The following is a 22,224-nucleotide window of genomic DNA, read 5'->3' on the forward strand; positions in this document are numbered from 1 at the left end:
CTTCTGGGGAGCCACACGGAGCCATGCAGGGAGCCTGCTGGCCCCACGCCAACCAGACTATAAACTGGACTTTCTATGAATATTAGAAATGCCAGTTTAGAGAGCTTTCTGGTTGGTACAGGGCCGGACAAGACAGCTTTTACTGTACTACTTCACAAAAGAATAAAGTCCTTGATAAAAATACCTGATGAAGTTTTAGCTCTGCTTTCAGTCTGTATTTCCTCCAAACTGACTGAATTAGCCGAGCAGCTCGAGTCTCTTTTCGAAGATCTAGAAGCCGTGAACACAGAAACGACAGATAGGTAATAACAACCTAAAGAAATATACAAAAAAAAAACCACACACCACGGTAAGTTAGGACTGTCCAGTTTATATGAAATTATATAAAATAAAATAAAATAAAAACACATCTCTCACCTTCTCATCAGGAATTGTATTTGACATATCTGAATGATGAATCATAGATGGTATTCCACCCAGGTCAGACACTGCAGTATTAATCAACTGGAAATTTCTCTTTTCATTGTCCAGAAGTTCCTTATAGACAACTGAGGTAGTTATAGCTTTATAACAGAAGGAAAAATATAATCATGTTTGTCAGTCAGATTAAGGGGTTTATTTATTTATTTTTTTAAAAAACACCCCACAATCTGCTTCAAAACCTTATATAAAAGAATGACTCACTTTGGTCAAATGTTCCATCCAACATATTTAGAGACGTATCAGATTCAGAGGAAGAATTTAGTGCTACTGTACCAGTTTTTGTACATTCTACTGTTTGAGTGGTACGTTGGGATACAGCTTCCAAAGGCACATAACATGGATGATAGTGGTGAATCAAATAGCACAATACTCTGCCATCTGAGAAAGATACTGTGAAGTTTTCCACCTGGTTTAACAAAAAAAAAAAAGCACAACATTGAAATTTTTCACACTCATGAATTAGTACAAGTTTAAAATAGATCTCATTTGTTATAATATATCTGTAACTGGATAGGAATGTGGCTATGCACATTTCTTTTAATATATATATATATATATATATATATATATATATATATATATATATATATATATATGCGCGCCTGGGAAATGAATTTGAAGACTCCTAAGCTTAAAATAATTAAGTTAGATTTTGCTGTCCTAAAGTGTGCCAGCCATTCTGATGAGCTGTAAGTCTCCTTGAACAGGGTTTCACTCCTACTCCCTGTCCGTAAGAAACGCCCTACCTCTTGTAAAAATGATATGACTTCTTGGGGAGAGACAAATACTCACAGGACTATCTTTAATATTAATCTTAGTGCCTGAAGTTCTTGAAGGTTATGAAAAACTTATACAGTGGAGGAACTACTTTGGACCAAGAGGCTCATTAAAAACCATCTCCTTTCCCGCAGACGAGAATCAGTCACCAATGGGATCCTTCTAGGAAGTCTTTCAAAGGGTTTATTATGCTTCCTCACTAATAGAGGGAGGATTTCACTCGACTGGTATGTAGCTAGGCAGGTAGTACAGACATTCACTGTGGGAATTCTCTACCAGGAGAACGTATTAAATATATGATAGAAATGCAAGTGGGCCCATGAAACACATCCTAGATATCTGATGCCCCACCAATGGGATAGTCCAAATAAGACTGATAGAACTTCATCCATTACAATACTTATGACAGATCACTATTAATATATATATTTGATAGAACACATTTAGTGTTGAATGACACATTTAGTATTTCCCATTACAAGACAATGCATTTGCAGATGTACAAAATCTGGAAATATATACACAAAAAAACAGGACTACTTACCTTAATATTGTAAAACCCACAAACAGCATTGACCCAATCCATCAGCAGCTTCACATTTTCGCTGTAACCTTCAGATGAGTAAGTACTGCTGTTTTTTCTCACTTTACTTTGATATGAGCAGGACACTAGAGTAGCCATTTGTGTCTTAATATTATGTGTATTCTTTAAAAAAGAAATTTCTTCTTCTAACTGCTTCATATTAAGGGAAACATCCACCTTTAATGGAAAAAAACAAATCAATTTTTCCGATACATAAAAACGTTACAGTGATCTTGTAAACTTGATGTGGTTAAACAGAGAGGGGATGGTTTGGGAGAAAGCATCTTTAGGAGAAAGCATGCCAGGGATCGACCGCTCCCACTATTTAGTAATATAACAGTTTCCATAATGGATCAAACTAGTTGTTACTCCAATCCAGCATCCTAGATGATAGTGGCCAGTACCAGATGCTTTTAAAATAAACTTAAAGGGAAATTTTCTTCCTACCTGGATCAATGGTTGGTTTATACCGTGAAAACATGTATTTTTTTTTTTAATCCTACCTAATGCAGTTGTGGAAGCGGTCATCCATATAACTAACTAAAGAGACTCTAGATCTCCCCCAACATCTTTTTGTTGACTGATGCAAATGAATAAATTCATTTTCTCTGCAATATTCTTCAGCATTCAATTGCTCCTTTAGCTTCCTGATAATTCTGCAGCAGTATTCTCTTTAGGATTCTTGCATCAGGTATTACATATAATAAAAAAAAGTCTCTGACTATTTGCTTTTCAAATTCCCTCCTAATGGATTTCCTTCCTTCCTATTGGATTCACTTAAGCTGGATATAGATTTTTGAAGTTTATTTATTTGGCTCAAGTAACCTCTTAAACCTTGCCATTAAGCCAAACTTCTCCTACTCTCTGCTTCCTTCTTCCATTTAGGGCTGTACATACTCCTTGACTCAATTACAAGTACACTAATTAGCCTCCATACTAAATCCAAAGGTGATTATTTCATTCTTCAAGTGTTTGGAAGTGGTATTAAATACAGCCATCTATTTGAGCTATTTTTAGTAGCGCTAAGAGAATTCCTCAGCAAGAAGTTAATTCCTGTTGCCAAAATTACCTGACCCTTGTTATCACATACTTAACCTTTGTTATAGTATCTGGCACGAGTACAAAAGAAATTCTATGAACAAGTATACAGAACCTAATTAAAAGGAGTTTTGAATTGTATTACATTTTAGAGTCTAGCTCATCAATGAAGCTAACAGTTGTAAAGCACTTTGAACATACATGACACGATGAGGTCTAACCATGAGAATCCACAAAAGATCATTCTCATGGGTCACCCAGCCAGGTCAATCCAGACTTGACGATTTCAGAGACTACAAATTCTTTGTTGCAAGCCATGCATTATCTCCTCTTTGTTCGTAACATTTCTTAAAATTCTTTACAACTACACACAACTTTATGCAATACCTGAAAAGCAAAGACAATTTTCCACAGCAGTGCTAAAGTTCGCTCTCTGTGCCTGTCCACAATATCCCTAGACTCGATTGAAGCACCTATAAATCAAACACAACAGCGATTAAAATATGTATTCCTGTTCTTCAAATGCATAGTTATTCTAGCGCTACTTTTCAGTTCTTACCACATTCATCTTTCAATTGAATTCCCCGCTCTTTAAGAACATGAAGGGCAATATCAACATTATACATCTTCTGGAGACGACTTATTGCAGGAACTCTTAGCTTCTTTGAGAGACTCCAGTTTCTTGTGAGAAGTTCCATTGTTCTCCTAACAATAAAGTGTCTTAGTTCATCTTACAGAAAGATTAGACAAATATAGATAGTCATAAAACCATTCTGTATCAACTTACACAAGACGAATGCCACACTGCAGGTCTACAGCTAGATTTGTAACAGCAAAGTCAAATTCATCAAGTGGCGTCTGAACATGACTAACAGGTAATCCCAAGAAGCCAAGATGACGGGAAAGGTCACCTTCACCACTCAGGAAGTCTCGTGAAAATGCCAGTAGAACATCTTTACTATTCTAAGGGGAAATAAAATAAACTTAGACCAAGTGACCATTTTGATCCCTTCCCCCAAATGCCTTTAGCTTTGTTATTTGTAGTTTAGTACCATGCATAAGATACAAAAATTCAAGTACATAAATATCTCTTCATGGCATTTAAATTGTGTCCACAATATTCTAACGCTGACACAGATAGCTAACTGGTTTCCTAATGACAGCTTTCATAACTTCCCTAGTGCACAACAAAAAATATCAAACTGCCGTAACATTAATCATACCTGCTCTGCATCCTGAGAAGTTCATGAACAATTTTTCTTTTATTTATTCATGCATTTAACTCCTTAAACAGTTTTGTAGTCTACAGTTCTATAGACTACATATGATTTTTATTCTATGACTTCAACTGACTAGAGTAAAAATGGTTTTTAGTTCAACATAAATGAAGCTATTTACTAACCAAACATCTAGCATGACAGACTGGACATGCAGCCTAGCGTTCTGGAATAAAGTATTGTAGGACAGCCCTCAGATAAACTTTCAAAATGCAAGAGGATTTAACTTCAGATAACAAATGATGTGGCAAAGCAGTATTTAGTCTTAGAAAGAAAAGGAAAGCAGCTCTACAATACAAGGCTCTTGACCTCCTGGAAGATTTGCAGAGTGTGAATAGTACTAAAGTCCTAACATTAAAAAAAGCAATTTTATATTATATGCATACAAGTCATATGTTCAATCAAATATCGAAACAACATTTTAAAAGAAATGGCTATCATATTTTACCTTGAACTCTGCATCCTTGCAGAAGAGGCAAGGGTCGTGGTCAATGATTCTAGACTGTTTGGCATGATCAAGAAAGCAAACTAACAGCAGTAATTTTTTCAGTGTAAATTTAGACAAAGCTTCTTCATGACCTAAAAATATTAAGTTCATTAAGATTTATTAATGCAAAGTTAAATGCTAAAAATAGTCTATTTTGAAAAAAAAGTAGTTACCATCCCGATAAAGGTGAGGTACAGTGGGGTGTCTGTATTCAGCTGCTATATCGGGGTTCCAAAGTAGGCGACTGAGAATAAATATTGCCAAACCCATAATATCACTATTACTCTCCAAAGCAATCAGTTCTCCATAAATAGTCTAATGAGAAAAAACAAAAAATAAAGAAAACTCTTGAAAATTTAAAAAATGCTCACAATTGTATCATTTATTTCTTTAGAATTTCAGTAGGCTATATTCAAAATAAATAGCAATACACTATTTAAGAGTTTCTCACTAGCCCAAATCATTAGTAACCTAGCGAATTTCTTTGAAAACAGATTAATCTGAAAAACAGTAAACAAAGTTTCAATCCTAGTTTTATTCCAGCAGGTATCCCAAATACAACATCCATCTAAAAAGTTAAAATTTGTATCAATGGCATCTACTGGTTCTTCGGTGCCTGGAAAGTGTCCTCTGATTCCATCAGGAGTTCCCTAACCAGTCCCAACATAGCTGGCTGCAGTGTAGTGGTAGCACACTAGGGGTCAATTACCTACTAACTACTGAAAGGTAAAGTTACTTGAGCAACAGCAAAGGAGCATCAGCCCAGTTCCAGGGTATTTCTCACAGAAAGGCACTTTTAAATTGCCCAATGAAATATTCTCTTTTGTAACAAGACAATCATGAATTAAAAGGAAATGTGAAATTGTTCTGTTCTGATAATAAACCAGAGCTGCCTGCCAGCTATAGTTGAACTTGAGATCCACTCTTGGCATCCGATGAAGTGAGCTGTATCTCACGAAAGCTTATGCTCTAATAAATTTGTTAGTCTCTAAGGTGCCACAAGTACTCTTTTTCTTTTTGTGAATATAGACTAACACGGCTGCTACTCTGAAACTCTTGGCATAGGCTTTACAAAAATAGAGTATCCATAAGAAGCATTGCTTACTTCCAGACCTATGCGTAGCCACAAAGGGTTGTAAGATAAAAGCCAGTTGAGGACTTTCTGTCTTTCTCCTGCAATGAATGTAAAGTATGATGAAATGTTAAATTCAGCAAACACTTTTAAACCATATTTCATTGTTACAAAACCATCTGGTAGAGTTTTCTACTCTACTTGCTACACTTATAATATGACTCAATTCTATTTTACCAAAAATACTAAACAACCACCACCTTTGTACCTTCTTACCAATATCTTTCCAGAGATGCCTGTCTTTCCGAACTAGCAAACGTCTAGTTTCAATCTCAAACTCCAATCTCTTAATAGCTTTAACCATTGTTTCAGAGGTAAACAAACGGCAAGCTGCACGTCGTAGTTTATTTAACCTGCATCGAGCAGTATAAGCTCTCAGGGACATTTCTTCTTTTGTTGGTGCTCTAGGAACACTGGCTTTATGATGATTTTCTGCTCCCAAGATAAGTGCAGCTGCATTTACTAATTGAAAAAAAGAATAAAAAATAGGTCTATATATCTGACATAAAAGGTAAATTAGCATCTGTTTTATAGGAGTTTGCTATTTTTGCTATCATTTTACTTTTAGTTTAAATACATACTAATACACAGATGACATATCATGAGAAAAATCAAAATTCTCAAGACTGTACACTTTCAGTTAAAGAACATGGAAAAAAAAAAACACAAATTTATAAAATTTCAAAATAGCATTCAGAATTTCCTTCAGTGCAACCTCTACTGAAACAGACACCCAAATGTTAGCTCTACAATCATCGAAGTAGCTCTTTAGGGATACAAATTGAACTTCCTTTCATTCCAATCTCAGGACAGAAGTTCATGAAGGGGGTGAGGGGAACCAACCACCTCTTAATATAAAAATTACCCTTATTGAAAAGTTAGATACACATACACACAGATAAATTAAAGAAAGCTTAATTGATACTAGCTTTTAGCTAGTGGTTTCATTCATCATATATGAGTTTAATTAAAAAAATTCCTGGAGCAAGTTTTGCTTTATATATTGACGTTAAAGTGTTCCCATGATTTAGCAAGAGTGCATCGTTTCAAAGTTACCTACTTTACCTTGTGAACTCTCTGTTTTTACAGTAAAGTCATCAGGTGTAAGTATGAAATTCAGCCACCAGGTAAAGCCTCGCTGCTGCTTTTCCTTCCAGCGCTCATCATAGAACATGTTTTTAGCAGCAAAAGGCATTGGATGCCTAGGAATGACTTAAAGGGGGCAGGGGGAAGAGAAAGATTATCTAAATAGATAACGTTCAAATTCAAATTATTTATGTTTTCTTCAAATATGCAGTTCTTCACTTTAACTTGAATGACTTGCACAAAAATGGAATTATGAGGAAAGTATTTAGAGACCACATGCCACTTTTATTGTACTTGCTGTTGTCTTCAGCTAATAAGTTCTTCAAGACAAGGACAAACAACAAGGAGTCCTTCTGAGACCTTGGAGACTAACAAATTTATTTGGGAATAAGCTTTCGTGGGCTAAAACCCACTTCATTTGATGCAATGCTAGCAGTGCCCCTCTGCCATGTACATTAGATAAAAATTTGACATCAAGAATTATAACATTCAAAAACCAGTAGAACTTTTCAATCTCCCTGGACACTCAATAACAGACTTAAAAGTGGCAATTCTTCAACAAAAAAAACTTCAAAAATAGACTCCAAAGAGAAACTGCAGAACTGGAATTAATTTGCCAACTGGACACTATCAAATTAGGCCTAAATACAGCCTGGGAGTGGATGGGTCACTACAAAAACTAATTTTCCCTTGCTGATGCTCATACACCTTCTTGTCAACTGTTTGACATGGGCTACCTTTATTACACTGGCCTCATTAGCACTACAAAAGTGATTTTTTCCCCCCACCTCCCTTGGTATTCACATTGTCTTGTCAGCTGTTGAGAAAAGCCCACTTCCACCTTAATTGAATTGGCTCATTAGCACTGACCCCCCATTTGGTAAGGCAACTCCCATCTTTTCATGTGCTGTGTATTTATACCCGACTCTGTATTTTCTACTCCGTGCATCTGATGAAGTGGGTTTTAGCCCACAAAAGCTTATGCCCAAATAAATTTGTTAGTCTCTAAGGTGCCACAAGGACTCCTCGTTGTTTTTGCTAATACAGACTAACATGGCTACCACTTTGAAGACAAGGACAGTTATTGGTATGACAGTTCATGCTATTATCTAGTGCTTTATCAATATTAGCAGTAATGTTAAGTGGCCTAGTACTTTTAAGTATACTGAAAAATCTTTGTAGCATGATTTATTGTCACATTTCTGCCTACATAAATGCAGCACCATTTGATTCCACATATCTGCTCCTTGAGTGTATTCAGAATCACAAGTTAGTAGCAGAGGTGAACAAATGATTGATTTTTTGGTTATCTGTTTAAAAAAAAAAAAAAAAAGGTTTCAAGTTGAACTAAATGTTTCGTTGATCCCAAAACACCACATTTTAGGCATCCAACTTTTTTTTTTTTTTTTTTTTAATACTAAAAGTAAAAAATCTGGAAATAAGGGGCTACATTGTCAAGGGGATTTAGGCTAGGTCTACGCAGGCAATTGAGCCACAAGATTTTTGTCGTTTAGAGGTGCTAACCCACCCCCCTCGAGAGACAAAAGTTTTGCCATGGCAAGTGTCAGTGTGAACAGCGCGCTGTCGGCAGAAGTACTCTCCCGTTGACAACATGAACACCGCTCGTTGGGGGTGGAAGTATTTTGTCAGCAAAAGTGCTGACAAACAGCAGCTACACTGCCCGACTTTCAGCGACACAACTGTATTGCTAAGAGCTGGTTAGTGTAGACAAAACCTTCAGCACCATTCAGACAGCCCCACCCCCTTTATCTCCCTGTGGAGCAAGGACTTGAACCCAAGTCTCCCTATCCCAGGTATGCGCCCCAACTACTGAGTATGGGAATATTCTAGGTTAAGAAGTATTCTCAATCTCTCCTGCTGAAGCTGTTCCACTTCGCATTACTAATTAAATATTAATTGGGCCAGAAAGTGAGAATGACTCTGCAGCCTGGTGATTAGAATACTCCACTGGGATGTGGGAGAGTCAAATTCCAGTCCCTGCTCCAATTAATATCTTATACAACATGAAAGAGTCTCAATACAAGAGACTGAGAAAGACCGACCTCAAAATGCCCCATAGCCAGGACAATGTCCTGATATACAGGAGACCTATTCTAGAATGTGGACTTGAACCTTAGTCTCCCGCATCCCAGGACAGCGTCCTAACCACTAAGCTAAAATTTATAAAGGAGGGCATCACCACACTACCACCTCCTCCCCACCATTTTATGGCTCCACCCCCAAAAAACTGTTTCAGTATTATCAAAACAAACCGTTTCATTTTCATCTTACCAAAACATTTTGATTTTTTGGTTCAGTCATAACTATCTGGCAAAGTCTACATGAATTGGCAAGCAGTTTTGGGTCAACGAGAACTACACTTAACAAAAACTATTAACCAAAAAATTTTCCCAGTTCAATTATGACATTCAATTCAAGAAAAATTCTGATTTCATGGATACTGAAAACCTCTGTTTACCTGTTTTTAATGGTTTTATGAAGGTCAGCTGAGACTGTGCCACACCATCAATGGGCTTAGTAGTTTTGATGATAGTTTTAGACAAAAAACCTAAAAATGTTAACAAAATATCAGATGCCAGCAAAAAAACCTATTTATCACTGAAGGTGAGACTACCACTAACAAGCAAGCAAGGTATAGTTAAGGATTAAAGCCTTGAGTCCATTCTTTACCAACCCTGTCAATTATGGGGAGGAGTATAACATGATAAGAAAGATCATCGCTATAGAAAATTCCTTAACTCTAGGTGGTATAGGTTGACTAGAGATTTTATTTTTATCTTCAAAATTACCATCCTTCAGTGTGTTTCTGGAAAAGTCAAACACAATATTTCAATGTCATCTGTGACGGAGAAACATTAATTCTCTAGATGCTATGTAAGCATAATTATAAATAAATCTTCTGGCTAATGAATGTTAGAAGAATGCAGATAAATTGCTTTGCTTGGCAACTATGAAAAGAGTGGAAGAAAAAAATGGAATTGTAAGTTGCCATTTAAAAAAAAAAAAAAAAAAAACACTACTGCATTCCATGCTTTCTCACCACACTGAGAAAAAAATATTACCTGTAATTATTCTCAGAAGATGCACATCCTAATGGACTACCACTTTAAAGTCTATTACCAGCACAAGGTATTAATTTCCAAAGTTCAAAATTCTAAGCCACTGGCATCTATCTTATTGCTACCAGACAAATTGAGAAGTTGCTATAGTATCATCACACTTGCTGCAGAAAGAGGTACTGAAATGCTGAGAGTTCTAGGGGTCCCCTTACAACATTTTAGCAAAATATAGAGACACTTAAGTTATTTTCTTTCACTAGAGAACACAAATAAAAAATGCTCACCAGCTTTCTTTCTGTGGTGTAGTTTCTCTCTGCTTATGTGCTTAGAGACCGGTGGTCTTACAGTAGTTTTTATTTTACTGTCAACACAAGACATAAAGATTCTTTTGGTTTCTGTTTCTTCCACATATTCTGTAGCTGTAGTCTTAATATCCTCTAAGTATACTTCATTTTTCCTCTTACGACTACGCAAAGTAGATCCAATCGAACAGGAATGTATTTCATCTTTGTGACATTTGGTTTCACCTGAAATGGGATCTATAACCGGAAGGTTCTGGAGTATTTCTAACTTTGAATGTCTAGGAATTATACTTACATCTTCCCTTATCATATTAAGATATTTTCTAGATTTTGGCTTAGTTGTCTCCATTCCTTTTCTTTCAGCAGCAGACAACTTATTTTTGATGACAGTAGCAGAAAGCACAGGACGTTTTTTTGGTTGTTCTCTTTGGGAGCAACTGCGAATCCGAAGATCCTCATCACAAAGAGGAAAACGGAGATGATTTTGTTCAGGTTTGGTACAATGAAGTAACTGAGATTTCACTATTGGCGTCTCATTAGGGACATCATTTGGAAACTTATGTTCTACAGATACACTTATGAACTGCATTTTTTCATTTTCTTTCCATTTTGAAGATGACGATGACTTTGTGATACAAGTCTCCACACTGGAGGATAAAGAGGATGGTGAAACAGATACGTGGACTTGAGACACTGATTCTATAGCTAAGTTGTCTTTTACAAACTGATCGGGTGACAATATGGGAGCAACTTGCTCTGCTACAATTTCTACATTAAGTTGATAACTGTCATTTATAAAAGAATCTGGACTTAAAATTCTCCTTTGACTCAAAGAAGAGCACAAGGCTGCTGTACATTCCGGAGCACAAACAGATGAATGTGTATTTGATCTGTGTGCTTGTACTAATCCAGAAGGAGAACTGTGTATACTTGAGGATTTTATTTCTTCATTAGGATTATGAAATTTCTTGATGTTACATGTGTCTATTTCTTGCAATAATTCATCATTTACCACTGTACCAAGAACTGAGTATGTAGTAGATCTTCTCATTGAAAGAGGTGTGCAAATGGTATCATGATGTTCTTGCAATACAGGACTGATAGGAGATATAGGCAGTTTGTTTTCTAAAGTGATAAGCGAGTTTTTTGGGGGGGACATGCTACCTCCTATCACATCCAAATTTTCACAGGACTGGAGCGGGCTTCTAACTGTATCTGTTTTTTTGGAAACACGAAACGTTTTGTTTACATTTTTCACATTTGAATGTTTTTGCTTAGCTCTTGTAGAAACTGATTCTTTTGAAGTATTTTTCTTTTTAATAGCATCCCAAAGACTCTTCTGAAAAAAAAAAAAACACACATGCAAAAAAAATAAATAAATAAAAAAATTAAAGAGTTTCCAAAGTAGTTGCTTTTTTTAAATATAATACACACATATATTTATGCACAAAGATAATGAATTTATAGCTAACACATATAAATACTAAGTTTTTAATTTTGGAGTTTTTTTTTAAAAGTAATTTTGAATAGATTAAAAAAGTAATATGTAGCCACATGCTCTATGCACCTACCATAAACTTTGAAATGCCCACATCAGAAACAACACACCAACATAGCTGAAGCACAGCAATACAATGCAATATAATCCATAATCAAACCAACCAGGAAAATAAGCTAAAGCCACTTTTCTCCCCCAATAATTCACCCTTAAGATGTTCTATCACTTTCAAATAGGAAAAGAACAACTTTGGAGCGTTCATCATATTTGAGCTATTTCAGGTCAAAGGAAAGCAAATTCGAAGTTTATTGGGGGCTCCCTCTGAGGATACCCAGTCAACAATTCATCCGTGTCTACACTAGTAGAAACAATTGCTACATTGCAAAATTTTGACTCACAAGCAAGAAACAAATAAGACAAAAATAATTAGTGACAATTAAAAATACATTTCTTACCTTTTTCTTCAGAGGCTGCTCAGCAACACCCAACAACACAGCCTGATGTTTTACAATGCCATTAACAATAAAAGTTACCAGTTCTCGAACTTTTCCTTCTTCTAATGGCATCCATGTTATAGAAATAAAGATTCTTTCTCCAGACTGAGAGAATGAAGCGTTAAAACAAAAACATTGTAAGGACATGAAAATATTTTTAAGAGAATCGATTATTTAAAAAAGAAGCAGTGAACAAAAGAGTGTTAGTGTCTGTGAATACTTTTCAGTAAAGTGCTATATAAATGCTAAATAGTATGGCTTACATTTTCAGCCACTGAGTGCATAAATATGGGTTGGTATCTCTCAACATTTTTAAAGTTGGGTGCATAAATTTACTTATTAGATGAATTTACAGTTATGATGGAGGACAGGTGAGAAAGTGCAAAACACACAATAATGAGGTCAAGAAATAGAATGGATATAAGAAAGAAAGAAAAGGATGTGATTTTCATTGACAGGAAAACCTGCTAAAATTATTTCATTACATTACTAGCTGTTAAAAAGATCAGTACTTCATTCATATTTTGTAGTACGTATATTTTAATGCTTGTGAAGAGGGCAATATGAGAGCACTGTAAGAAAGAAGGTGAATTACAGACATGCAAGAATAATATTGTTAAATATCCTAAATAATTATCAGAATGTAAGCAAAATTTTAAATAAGCATATTTAGATTTTCTAAGTAATTTTGTTCTCATTTAGCTCAAGTACCCAAGTTCTAAGTTTTGTGTTGATTAGAGAAGTTAGACCAATAAGGTCATTGAAAAATAATGAAGACAGACAATGTCCTTCCTACATGCCAGTAGCTCAACTTTGGGATGGTGCAGGGGATTAGAATTAATTTGTTGAACAGCTAGAACTCAGGGAAGATTCTTGCCAAACACTAGGTGAGGAACTGTACATTTTGCCACTCTGCTGACACTAACACCAGTAGAGTGAAAAATCTAGTATCTGAAGCACTCTGTGCACTTCTAGCATTACCATTTCTGTACTTTCACTCCGATATTTGAATCAATATAGCAGCAAAACAGGCAGCTGATGATGGAGGAGAGAAACAAGACAGCACTGCAAAAACCAAAGACTGACATTATGCAATGCCTGAAAATCTCACTATACTTTACTGGTCCTTGTAGCAAAAAAAAAAAAAAAAAAATCTGACCGTACATCTTTTTTATGCTCCTTTAATATTAGAAAGAAGTTCCATACACAATTAACTCATCTAACACATTTACTTGCACTACTGGTAGTAAATTGTGGCAGCTATCACTTTCTCAGATTCTCCTCCCTATACCAAGTACCATATAGATAAATATTGCTGTCAGGAAGGTACTTGTCAAAATTAGCTACCTGCTGTTACAAAGATGTACTGTATACTCCTGGGGGAATTCTGCACCAAAAAATTAAAGATTCCACACACAATATTTTAAAATTCTGCATGTTATATTTGTCAAAACAACACAATATAATCACACCAGTTTCAATTATTTTTGGTCATTTATTTCAAAATACCTGACAGAAAGTAACAATACAGACAACAAAAAAGATTAAGGAAATGTTCTTTGACAAATAGATTCCTTACTAGGCATATCAGATAACGTCATAACTTCATCTGTGGTTCTTCCCATTGGGAGTTTGTGTCTAGCAGTGACCAAGACAGCCTTATGATTAAACTGTATGTTTTATCTCAAGAGCAGGAACAGCAAAGAAGACATACAAGAGATTGAGAAAGACCTACCTCAAAATGCCCCATAGCCAGGACGCTGTCCTGGTATACGGGAGACCTACTCTAGAATGTTTTATCTTAAGAGTAGGAACAACAAAGCATAAGAAATTCTTCAAACACACAAAAGGCAACACATGTCTATCTACCTAAAGCCTGACCATTCTGAAACAGAGAGAGGCTAAGCTTCCTGGAGACACTCCTACCCTCTGCAGGGCTAATTGGTCAGTTTCTCCCCCTTAACTATCTGTCCTCTTCTAGAGAGTGTGACTCTTTAAACCATCCTGAAGCTTTTGATACTCCTCCCCCTCAGAGGGCCTGAACCAGGGCATGAAAATGAACGCATGGGGGGGAGGCATCTCCCCCTTTCCTGGGGAAGCTGATAGCGGATTAACTCAGTCATGGTTCATAAATTACAGTCAACTCCAACCTCCTCACGCTGGCGCAGGGCAAGCGTCAGGGTTCCCTCCCCACACTGAACTCTAGGGTACAGATGTGGGGACCCTCATGAAAGAGCCCCTAGGCTTATTCTTACCAGCTTAGGCACAGATTCCTTTCTTGCCTTGGGATCGCTGCCACCAAGTGATTTAACAAACAATCAGGGAAAGGATCACTTGGAGTCCTATTCCCCCAACCCTACACCCCCTTTCCTAGGGAAGGCTTGAGCATATATCCTCACCAACTGGTTACAAAGGGACTACAGACCCAAACCCCTGGGTCTTAGAACAATGGAAAAATCAGTCAGGTTCTTAAAAAGGATTTTATTTAAAGAGAAAAAGGTAAAAGAATCACCTCTGTAAACTTAGGCTGGTAGTTAACCTTACAGAGTAGCAAAATATTCAAATGAGCACAGAGGAACCCGCTGTAGCCTTAGTTTCAAAGTTACAACAAAACAGGGTTAAACCTCCCTCTAGCAAAGGGAAAATTCACAAGTTGAGAAAACAAAGATAAACGAATAGCCTTGCCTGGCTGTTATTTACAAGTTTGAAATACGAGAGACTTGTTCAGAAAGATTTGGAGAACATGGATTGATGTCAGGTCCCTCTTAGTCCCAAGAGCGAACAGCCACGGAAACAAAGAACCCAAAACAAAACCTCTCCCCACCCACCAGATTCGAAAGTATCTTTTGTCAACTTCATGCAAAAACTCGTACAGATAAAGACAGACATCATCTTCCTCTCCAAATGCAAACAGATGGACATCATACCGAAAGGACTGAAGGTAAAAAATCCATTACAATCTACATACCACACAGACTATGCTGACAGCTTGTGCCACACACTCTCAAAGAAACTGCGGAACCACCTGATCAACATCCTCTACAGCAAACAGGGAAAGAATAAGAATGAGCTCTCAAAACTGGATACTTTCATAAAGAAACAACCTTCCACACAAACTTCCTCATGGCTGGACTTTATAAAAAACTAGACAAGCCATTTACAACACACACTTAGCTTAGTGTCCTTTTTCTTTTGTAGAGAAGCAATCTAAACTACTACATGCCACAAAGGGCCACAACAGTGGTTCCCGTAACCCACCAAGCAATATTGTTAATCTATCCAACTATACTCTTAGCCCAGCAGAAGAATCTGTCCTATCTTGGGGCCTCTCCTTTTGCCCCTCCACCCCCACGAACATGATACAGTTCTGTGGTGACCTAGAATCCTATTTTCGACGTCTCCGACTCAAGGAATATTTCCAACACACCTCTGACCAACATATTAACCCACAGAGACCTTCCTACCAACACTACAAAAAGAAGAATTCTGGGTGCACTCCTCCTGAAGGTCGAAACAGCAGCCTGGACTTCTACATAGAGTGCTTCCGCCGACGTGCACGAGCTGAAATTGTGGAAAAGCAGCATCGCTTGCCCCATAACCTCAGCCGTGCAGAACACAATGCCATCCACAGCCTCAGAAACAACTCTGACATCATAATCAAAAAGGCTGACAAAGGAGGTGCTGTCGTCATCATGAATAGGTCGGAATATGAACAAAAGGCTACTAGGCAGCTCTCCAACACCACTTTCTACAAGCCATTACCCTCTGATCCCACTGAGAGTTACCAAAAGAAACTACACCATTTGCTCAAGAAACTCCCTGAAAAAGCACAAGAACAAATCTGCACAGACACACCACTAGAACCCCAACCTGGGGTATTCTATCTGCTACCCAAGATCCATAAACCTGGAAATCCTGGACGCCCTATCATCTCAGGCATTGGCACCCTGACAGCAGGATTGTCTGGCTATGTAGACTCCCTCCTCAGGCCCTACGTTACCAGCACTCCCAGCTATCTTCGAGACACCATTGACTTCCTGAGGAAACTACAGTCCATTGGTGATCTTCCTAAAAACACCATCCTAGCCACTATGGATGTAGAAGCCCTCTACACCAACATTCCACACAAAGATGGACTACAAGCCGTCAGGAACAGTATCCCCGATACTGTCACGGCTAACCTGGTGGCTGAACTTTGTGACTTTGTCCTCACCCATAACTATTTCACATTTGGGGACAATGTATACCTTCAAATCAGCAGCACTGCGATGGGTACCCGCATGGCCCCACAGTATGCCAACATTTTTATGGCTGACTTAGAACAACGCTTCCTCAACTCTCGTCCCCTAATGGCCCTACTCTACTTGCGCTACATTGATGACATGTTCATCATCTGCACCCATGGAAAAGAAGCCCTTGAGGAATTCCACCATGACTTCAACAATTTCCATCCCGCCATCAACCTCAGCCTGGACCAGTCCACACAAGAGATCCACTTCCTGGACACTACGGTGCTAATAAGCGATGGTCACATAAACACCACCCTATATCGGAAACCTACTGACCGCTATTCCTACCTACATGCCTCTAGCTTTCATCCAGATCATACCACACGATCCATTGTCTACAGGCAAGCTCTACGATATAACCATATTTGCTCCAACCCCTCAGACAGAGACAAACACCTACAAGATCTCTATCATGCATTCCTACAACTACAATACCCACCTGCTGAAGTGAAGAAACAGATTGACAGAGCCAGAAGAGTACCCAGAAGTCACCTACTACAGGACAGGCCCAACCAAGAAAACAACAGAACGCCACTAGCCATCACCTTCAGCCCCCCACTAAAACCTCTCCAACGCATCATCAAGGATCTATAACCTATCCTGAAGGATGACCCATCACTCTCACAGATCTTGGGAGACAGGCCAGTCCTTGCTTACAGACAGCCCCCCAGTCTGAAGCAAACACTCAGCAGCAACCACACACCACACAACAGAACCACTAACCCAGGAACCTATCCTTGCAACAAAGCCCGTTGCCAACTCTGTCCACATATCTATTCAGGGGATACCATCATAGGGCCTAATCACATCAGCCACACTATCAGAGGCTCGTTCACCTGCGCATCTACCAATGTGATATATGCCATCATGTGCCAGCAATGCCCCTCTGCCATGTACATTGGCCAAACTGGACAGTCTCTACGTAAAAGAATGAATGGACACAAATCAGACGTCAAGAATTATAACATTCAAAAACCAGTTGGAGAACACTTCAATCTCTCTGGTCACTCAATTACAGACACAAGAATGGCAATTCTTCAACAAAAAAGCTTCAAAAACAGACTCCTAGGAGAGACTGCTGAATTGGAATTAATTTGCAAACTGGATACAATTAATTTAGGCTTGAATAGAGACTGGGAATGGATGAGTCATTACACAAAGTAAAACTATTTCCCCATGGTATTTCTCCCCCCCCCCCCCCACTGTTCCTCTGATATTCTTGTTAACTGCTAGAATTAGCCTACCTTGCTTGTCACCATGAAAGGTTTTCCTCCTTCCCCGCCCCCCCCCGCTGGTGATGGCTTATCTTAAGTGATCACTCTCCTTACAGTGTGTATGATAAACCCATTGTTTCATGTTCTCTGTGTGTGTGTGTGTGTGTATGTATATATATATATATATATAAATCTCTCCTCTATTTTTTCCACCAAATGCATCTGATGAAGTGAGCTGTAGCTCACGAAAGCTTATGCTCTAATAAATTTGTTAGTCTCTAAGGTGCCACAAATCCTCCTTTTCTTTTTGTCCCCATTGGTTCCTTTGCTCAGGGGCCAACCAGGTTATTTGAGCTTCTTAGCCCCAAACAGGTGAGGAGGAATTTAGGCTACCCCGACGGTTATGACAGCAAGTAACCAAGGGACACTCCGGGAGTCCACAGAGCGACGTCCGGCTGCTCAACTGGTGCCCACGCACAGACGCTACTGTGCAGGTCGGGGGCCCTGGCGATCCAGCGGCTTTGACAACACAGGGGTTTGAGAGGCCCGGCGCCCCAGGGAGCGGGCAGTCAGCGCAGGACTCAGATGCCAAGAGGCTGCAGGGACAACGCGGGTAACCCGCGGCCCGTTGCTCCCGGAGACGAGACCCGTCGCCCAGGGAGGGCAGCAGCGGAGCGGGCGGCTCTACCCCGCCTCCAGTACCACCCCCACGAGCCCCTCCAGCCACGGGGGCTACCAGGGGCGCCCCGCAGAGGTCTGGTGAGTGGACGCGGAGCCGCACGGGGCAGCGGCTCAGGCTCTCCCCGGGCCCGGCCCTACCTGGATGAGGAAACGCCGGCGCTCCAGGCTGAAGCCTGTGGAGGGAGCCGGGAAGCGGTCGATAGCCACATCAGCCTCCTCCGGGTTGGGATTGTCTACGGCCAGGAGCCGGGTGCAGGAGGCGCCGGGCCGGAGGCTGCCGAAGCTGAGGAAGGGTGGCCGGGAGAAGTGGGTGAGAGTCAGCACGGCGGGGTCCTCCTCCTCCTCCTCCCTATCAGCCCAGCGCCGCCTCCGCCGCCCGGGGCTCTCGGCCGGACTCAGATCCCAGGCAGCGGCGGCTCCCCTGCGCAGCCGCTCTGCAGCCATCGTCGGCGTGTTGCTGCCGGGACGCAGCGCGGCCCAGTCCCCGCGCAGCCCGAAGACCCGCACGAGCCAGACGGACAAACACAAACGGGCAGCGCCGTCCTAACCGACCCAGCCCAACCATTCAAACCCAGCGCCACCACCAATCCCCAAGCGCCCCCACGGCCCGCCAATCCCCGCACAGCCCTGTCCCAAGCCACCCACCAACCAGCGGCGCAGCGTTTCTTCCCGGCCGCCAATCGCCATACAGTGCCCACCCTCTGGCCTCTCCGCCAATCACAACCCGGCGTTTTATTTAAATATCCGCTCAGAGCTGGCTGACGGGAGGGGAGTTTCCCGGAACAACTTCCGCTGGCGGGTGAGCCCCTCGCTCACGGGGCGGGACTTAGCAGGGTCAGTCAGCACAGGCAGGGGCCTGGCTCCCCCGGCCCCGGCCCCGGCCCCGGCCCAGGGGGGAAGGGAAAGAGGATTCCCCGGGGAGAATTCCATGCGCGTCCTGTTTGGGGGCAGTTAGGGATGAGGCGCCTCCCCACTCCTGGCTGCCTAAGAAGCTGCTGCCGCCCCCGCCCCACTGGCTGACAGCCAGCCTGAGCCCGCTCCCGTGTGTAATGGACGCGTGGCTGCAAGAGCCGTGCCTTTCCTCGGGAGAGCAGGCTGGTCTGGGGGCACGTTTACACCACAGCCTGTCGGGGGACGTATGTTGTCGTTATGTAATTACTGCGATGGCTGACCTCCACGCTTCCCTCCTGTCCAAGCCAGTTTCCACCAACGGGGGGGGGGGGGGGGTGTAGTAGTCGTTAGGTGACAGCAATACAATTCAAATCAATACAGGACCTTTTACTTCAACGCGGGCAAATGTCTACCAAGAGCATTTTGAATTAGCAAAGAAGTCAGACTGTTACAATTAATTTACTCTAAGGGTAGTATGGTTGGGCTGAATGCCTGGAAAGTGCGGCTCTGGAACCTGCCTGCAAAGATGGGGAGACTCCCCTGCCAGGGGGAACCCACCCTTGCACACACACCCCTTGGACTGTCCTCCCAGCACCTAGATCTCCTCCCCCCACCACCCCCAACACTGAGCTGGCACACATGCCTGTCCTTCAGCTACAGAGTGCCCTGTGCAGGGTCGGATGGGCCATCTAGGGACAGCCCCCTTCACCATTCAGTCCCACACCCAGGGACTGCCCCCCCCCGACCCACCAGCAACTGCTCCCAGGACCTAGCCCCCAAAAGGTCTGCCCTCCACCACTCAACTCCCCATCCAGGGACTGTGCCCCAGTACCTAGCCCCCCCCAATCCAGAGAATACCCCCAGCCATCAGTCCCTCCACCTACAGTATGTCTCTCATGTACTGGCTGCACTTTGCTCTCCAGCCCCCTGCACTTTCCTCCCTGCGGTCCTAGGCCCCTGCATCCCCCTCCCTGTGCCTGCTGGTCTCCTACCTTGGCTGCATGTAGCTCAGCTGTGCAGCCTGCCTGCCACTGTGGTCCTAGTGCCAGGGAGCCTGCTTCTGCTGGAGTCGATGGACCTATAATCCTATGGGGGAGGAGGAGAGAGCTCTGAGCACCCTCCTGCTGATGCTGCTGGGCCTGATCCTGCAGGGGGTGGAAGGGGCTGATACCACCCCATTTTGCACCCCTGCCCAGCTCTGCATCCTAGGGCAGGTGCCCCTCCTGCCCCACTCTAGTTATGGCCTTATCACATGGATTGCAACTGTGTGCTGATAGGGCTTCAAGTGGCTCACAGGTTGAGAACCACTGGTTTAGGGCAAGTAAAGTGCAATGAGCACAGTGTAATCTCTGCCATACAGAGTTTGCAATGTAATACAAATGTTTTGTAGTCAGACAGTGTCTCACAATAGCTCCCCTAACACTTGCAAGAGTTCCAAGTACACACAAGGAACATCTATCCTATTGTCAGTCTGTACATGCATACACATGGGCATGCAGTGACCACAAGTTGGTTAGAAAACTTCTCTACATCTCTCACCTAAGCACCTGCCACAGTTACATACACTGAAACTCAGCCATTCCACAGAAGAAACTGCTGTGCTAATACAATGGTTTTGGGGGTTGTGTGTTGTTGTGGTTTTTGCAGACAGATCTACTGTATAGTCCTCTTTATAGAATGCCATCTAGATATTCAGAAATACTTGGAACCTACGCTTGAGGCCAGCTTTCCAAAAGTACTCAGCAGCTCCTCGTGGAAACAGTAGGAGCTGTTGAATACTGAGTGTTTTTAAAAACATCTGCCCACTTGATTTAGGAGCTGCTGAATAGTGATCAATTCTGAAAATACACCCATGCATCAGAACATACTAGTTTTTACTATGATAGAGGATATATTTTTGTAATTGTCAACTTCATCCATGCTATGGTCTGCATGACATTAACATACTAGTTCTCGCCTATGACTATTAAAGCAGCAAAGATCCACCCTATCCTCTAGTTTTTAATGCAACGGGAGGCAACATTGGTTTGCCATATAATTACTATTGGCCCAATCCTAAAATAGCAAAGTACCATTAACTTCAATGAAAGCAGGATCTTTCTTATATCCTCTCACTGGGAAGCTAAGATAATTAAAGTCTATAGTACCATAGATACACATGACATTTTACAAGCCAGTTTATGCAGATCCCTGCTCTAAGGAGCCTAAAGGTAGGTTAATTTAACTAAATATAAGACAAGGTTAAACCACAAAGCAGGAGAATGCTGTATTGTCTGCCTATACTGAAAGAAGGACAGAAGACATTTGACATGGGCTTAATCAGGCCACGACTTTATTATTAGATGGCTGGGACTATCCAGCAGACAAAAGTGTACAGTGCAGGTAACCCCATGTCTATTCTGTGATTACCAGGGCGGCTTTTCCCAGCTCTCCCTCTTTTTTCATCTAAGTCCCTCCAGCAAATTTATTGCTGGGTGTGACAAGTTCGGTCACAGAGACCCCCTTGGCACTGTGACCTGATGTGCTGAGACTACCTCTGAGCTCGTTTTCTGTGCCAGTTTGGGCCTCCAGAACCCTGCCTTGTTGAGCCAGATACGCTAATCCGCTGCAACACAGACCCAGGGTCTAATCCACGCCCCCAAAACTGCAGACTTAACTAAAAATGGCTTAGCAAGTGCTCCTGTCTCTAGCATCCAGACAGTCAGCTCCCAATGAGATCCAAACACCAAATAAATCCGTTTTACTCTGTATAAAGCTTATACAGGGTAACTCATAAATTGTCCGCCCTTTATAACACTGATAGAGAGAGATGCACAGCAGTTTGCTCCCCCAGGTATTAATTACGTATGCTGGGTTAATTAATAAGCAAAAGTGATTTTATTAAGTATAAAAAGCAGGATTTAAGTAGTTCC

General features: G+C 41.1%; 1 protein-coding gene across 3 annotated transcripts in view; it reads right to left on the minus strand.

Annotated features, from left to right (window-relative positions):
• ASPM (assembly factor for spindle microtubules) overlaps window positions 1-19,080 on the minus strand; it is a 40,562-nt gene extending 21,482 nt beyond the window's left edge. For 2 of the 3 annotated variants that reach the window (XM_043520222.1, XM_043520221.1), the window contains exons 1-16: window positions 18,560-19,035; window positions 12,199-12,342; window positions 10,228-11,584; window positions 9,343-9,432; window positions 6,843-6,989; window positions 5,994-6,239; window positions 5,751-5,818; window positions 4,819-4,960; window positions 4,607-4,737; window positions 3,669-3,844; window positions 3,441-3,586; window positions 3,269-3,354; window positions 1,805-2,020; window positions 685-889; window positions 418-563; window positions 185-313 (exon numbers count right to left, since the gene is read on the minus strand). In XM_043520222.1, coding sequence (XP_043376157.1) covers window positions 185-313; window positions 418-563; window positions 685-889; window positions 1,805-2,020; window positions 3,269-3,354; window positions 3,441-3,586; window positions 3,669-3,844; window positions 4,607-4,737; window positions 4,819-4,960; window positions 5,751-5,818; window positions 5,994-6,239; window positions 6,843-6,989; window positions 9,343-9,432; window positions 10,228-11,584; window positions 12,199-12,342; window positions 18,560-18,865 — 3,735 coding nt within the window. In that variant the 5' untranslated portion in view covers window positions 18,866-19,035. Of the gene's footprint in view, window positions 1-184; window positions 314-417; window positions 564-684; window positions 890-1,804; window positions 2,021-3,268; window positions 3,355-3,440; window positions 3,587-3,668; window positions 3,845-4,606; window positions 4,738-4,818; window positions 4,961-5,750; window positions 5,819-5,993; window positions 6,240-6,842; window positions 6,990-9,342; window positions 9,433-10,227; window positions 11,585-12,198; window positions 12,343-18,559 lie in introns of all 3 variants that reach the window. The other variant, XM_038413852.2, reaches the window with a different exon arrangement.
• Between the last annotated feature and the right edge of the window lie 3,144 nt (window positions 19,081-22,224).

This window comes from Dermochelys coriacea, chromosome 8, assembly GCF_009764565.3.
Source record: "Dermochelys coriacea isolate rDerCor1 chromosome 8, rDerCor1.pri.v4, whole genome shotgun sequence".
In the NCBI taxonomy this organism is placed as follows: Eukaryota; Metazoa; Chordata; order Testudines; family Dermochelyidae; genus Dermochelys; species Dermochelys coriacea.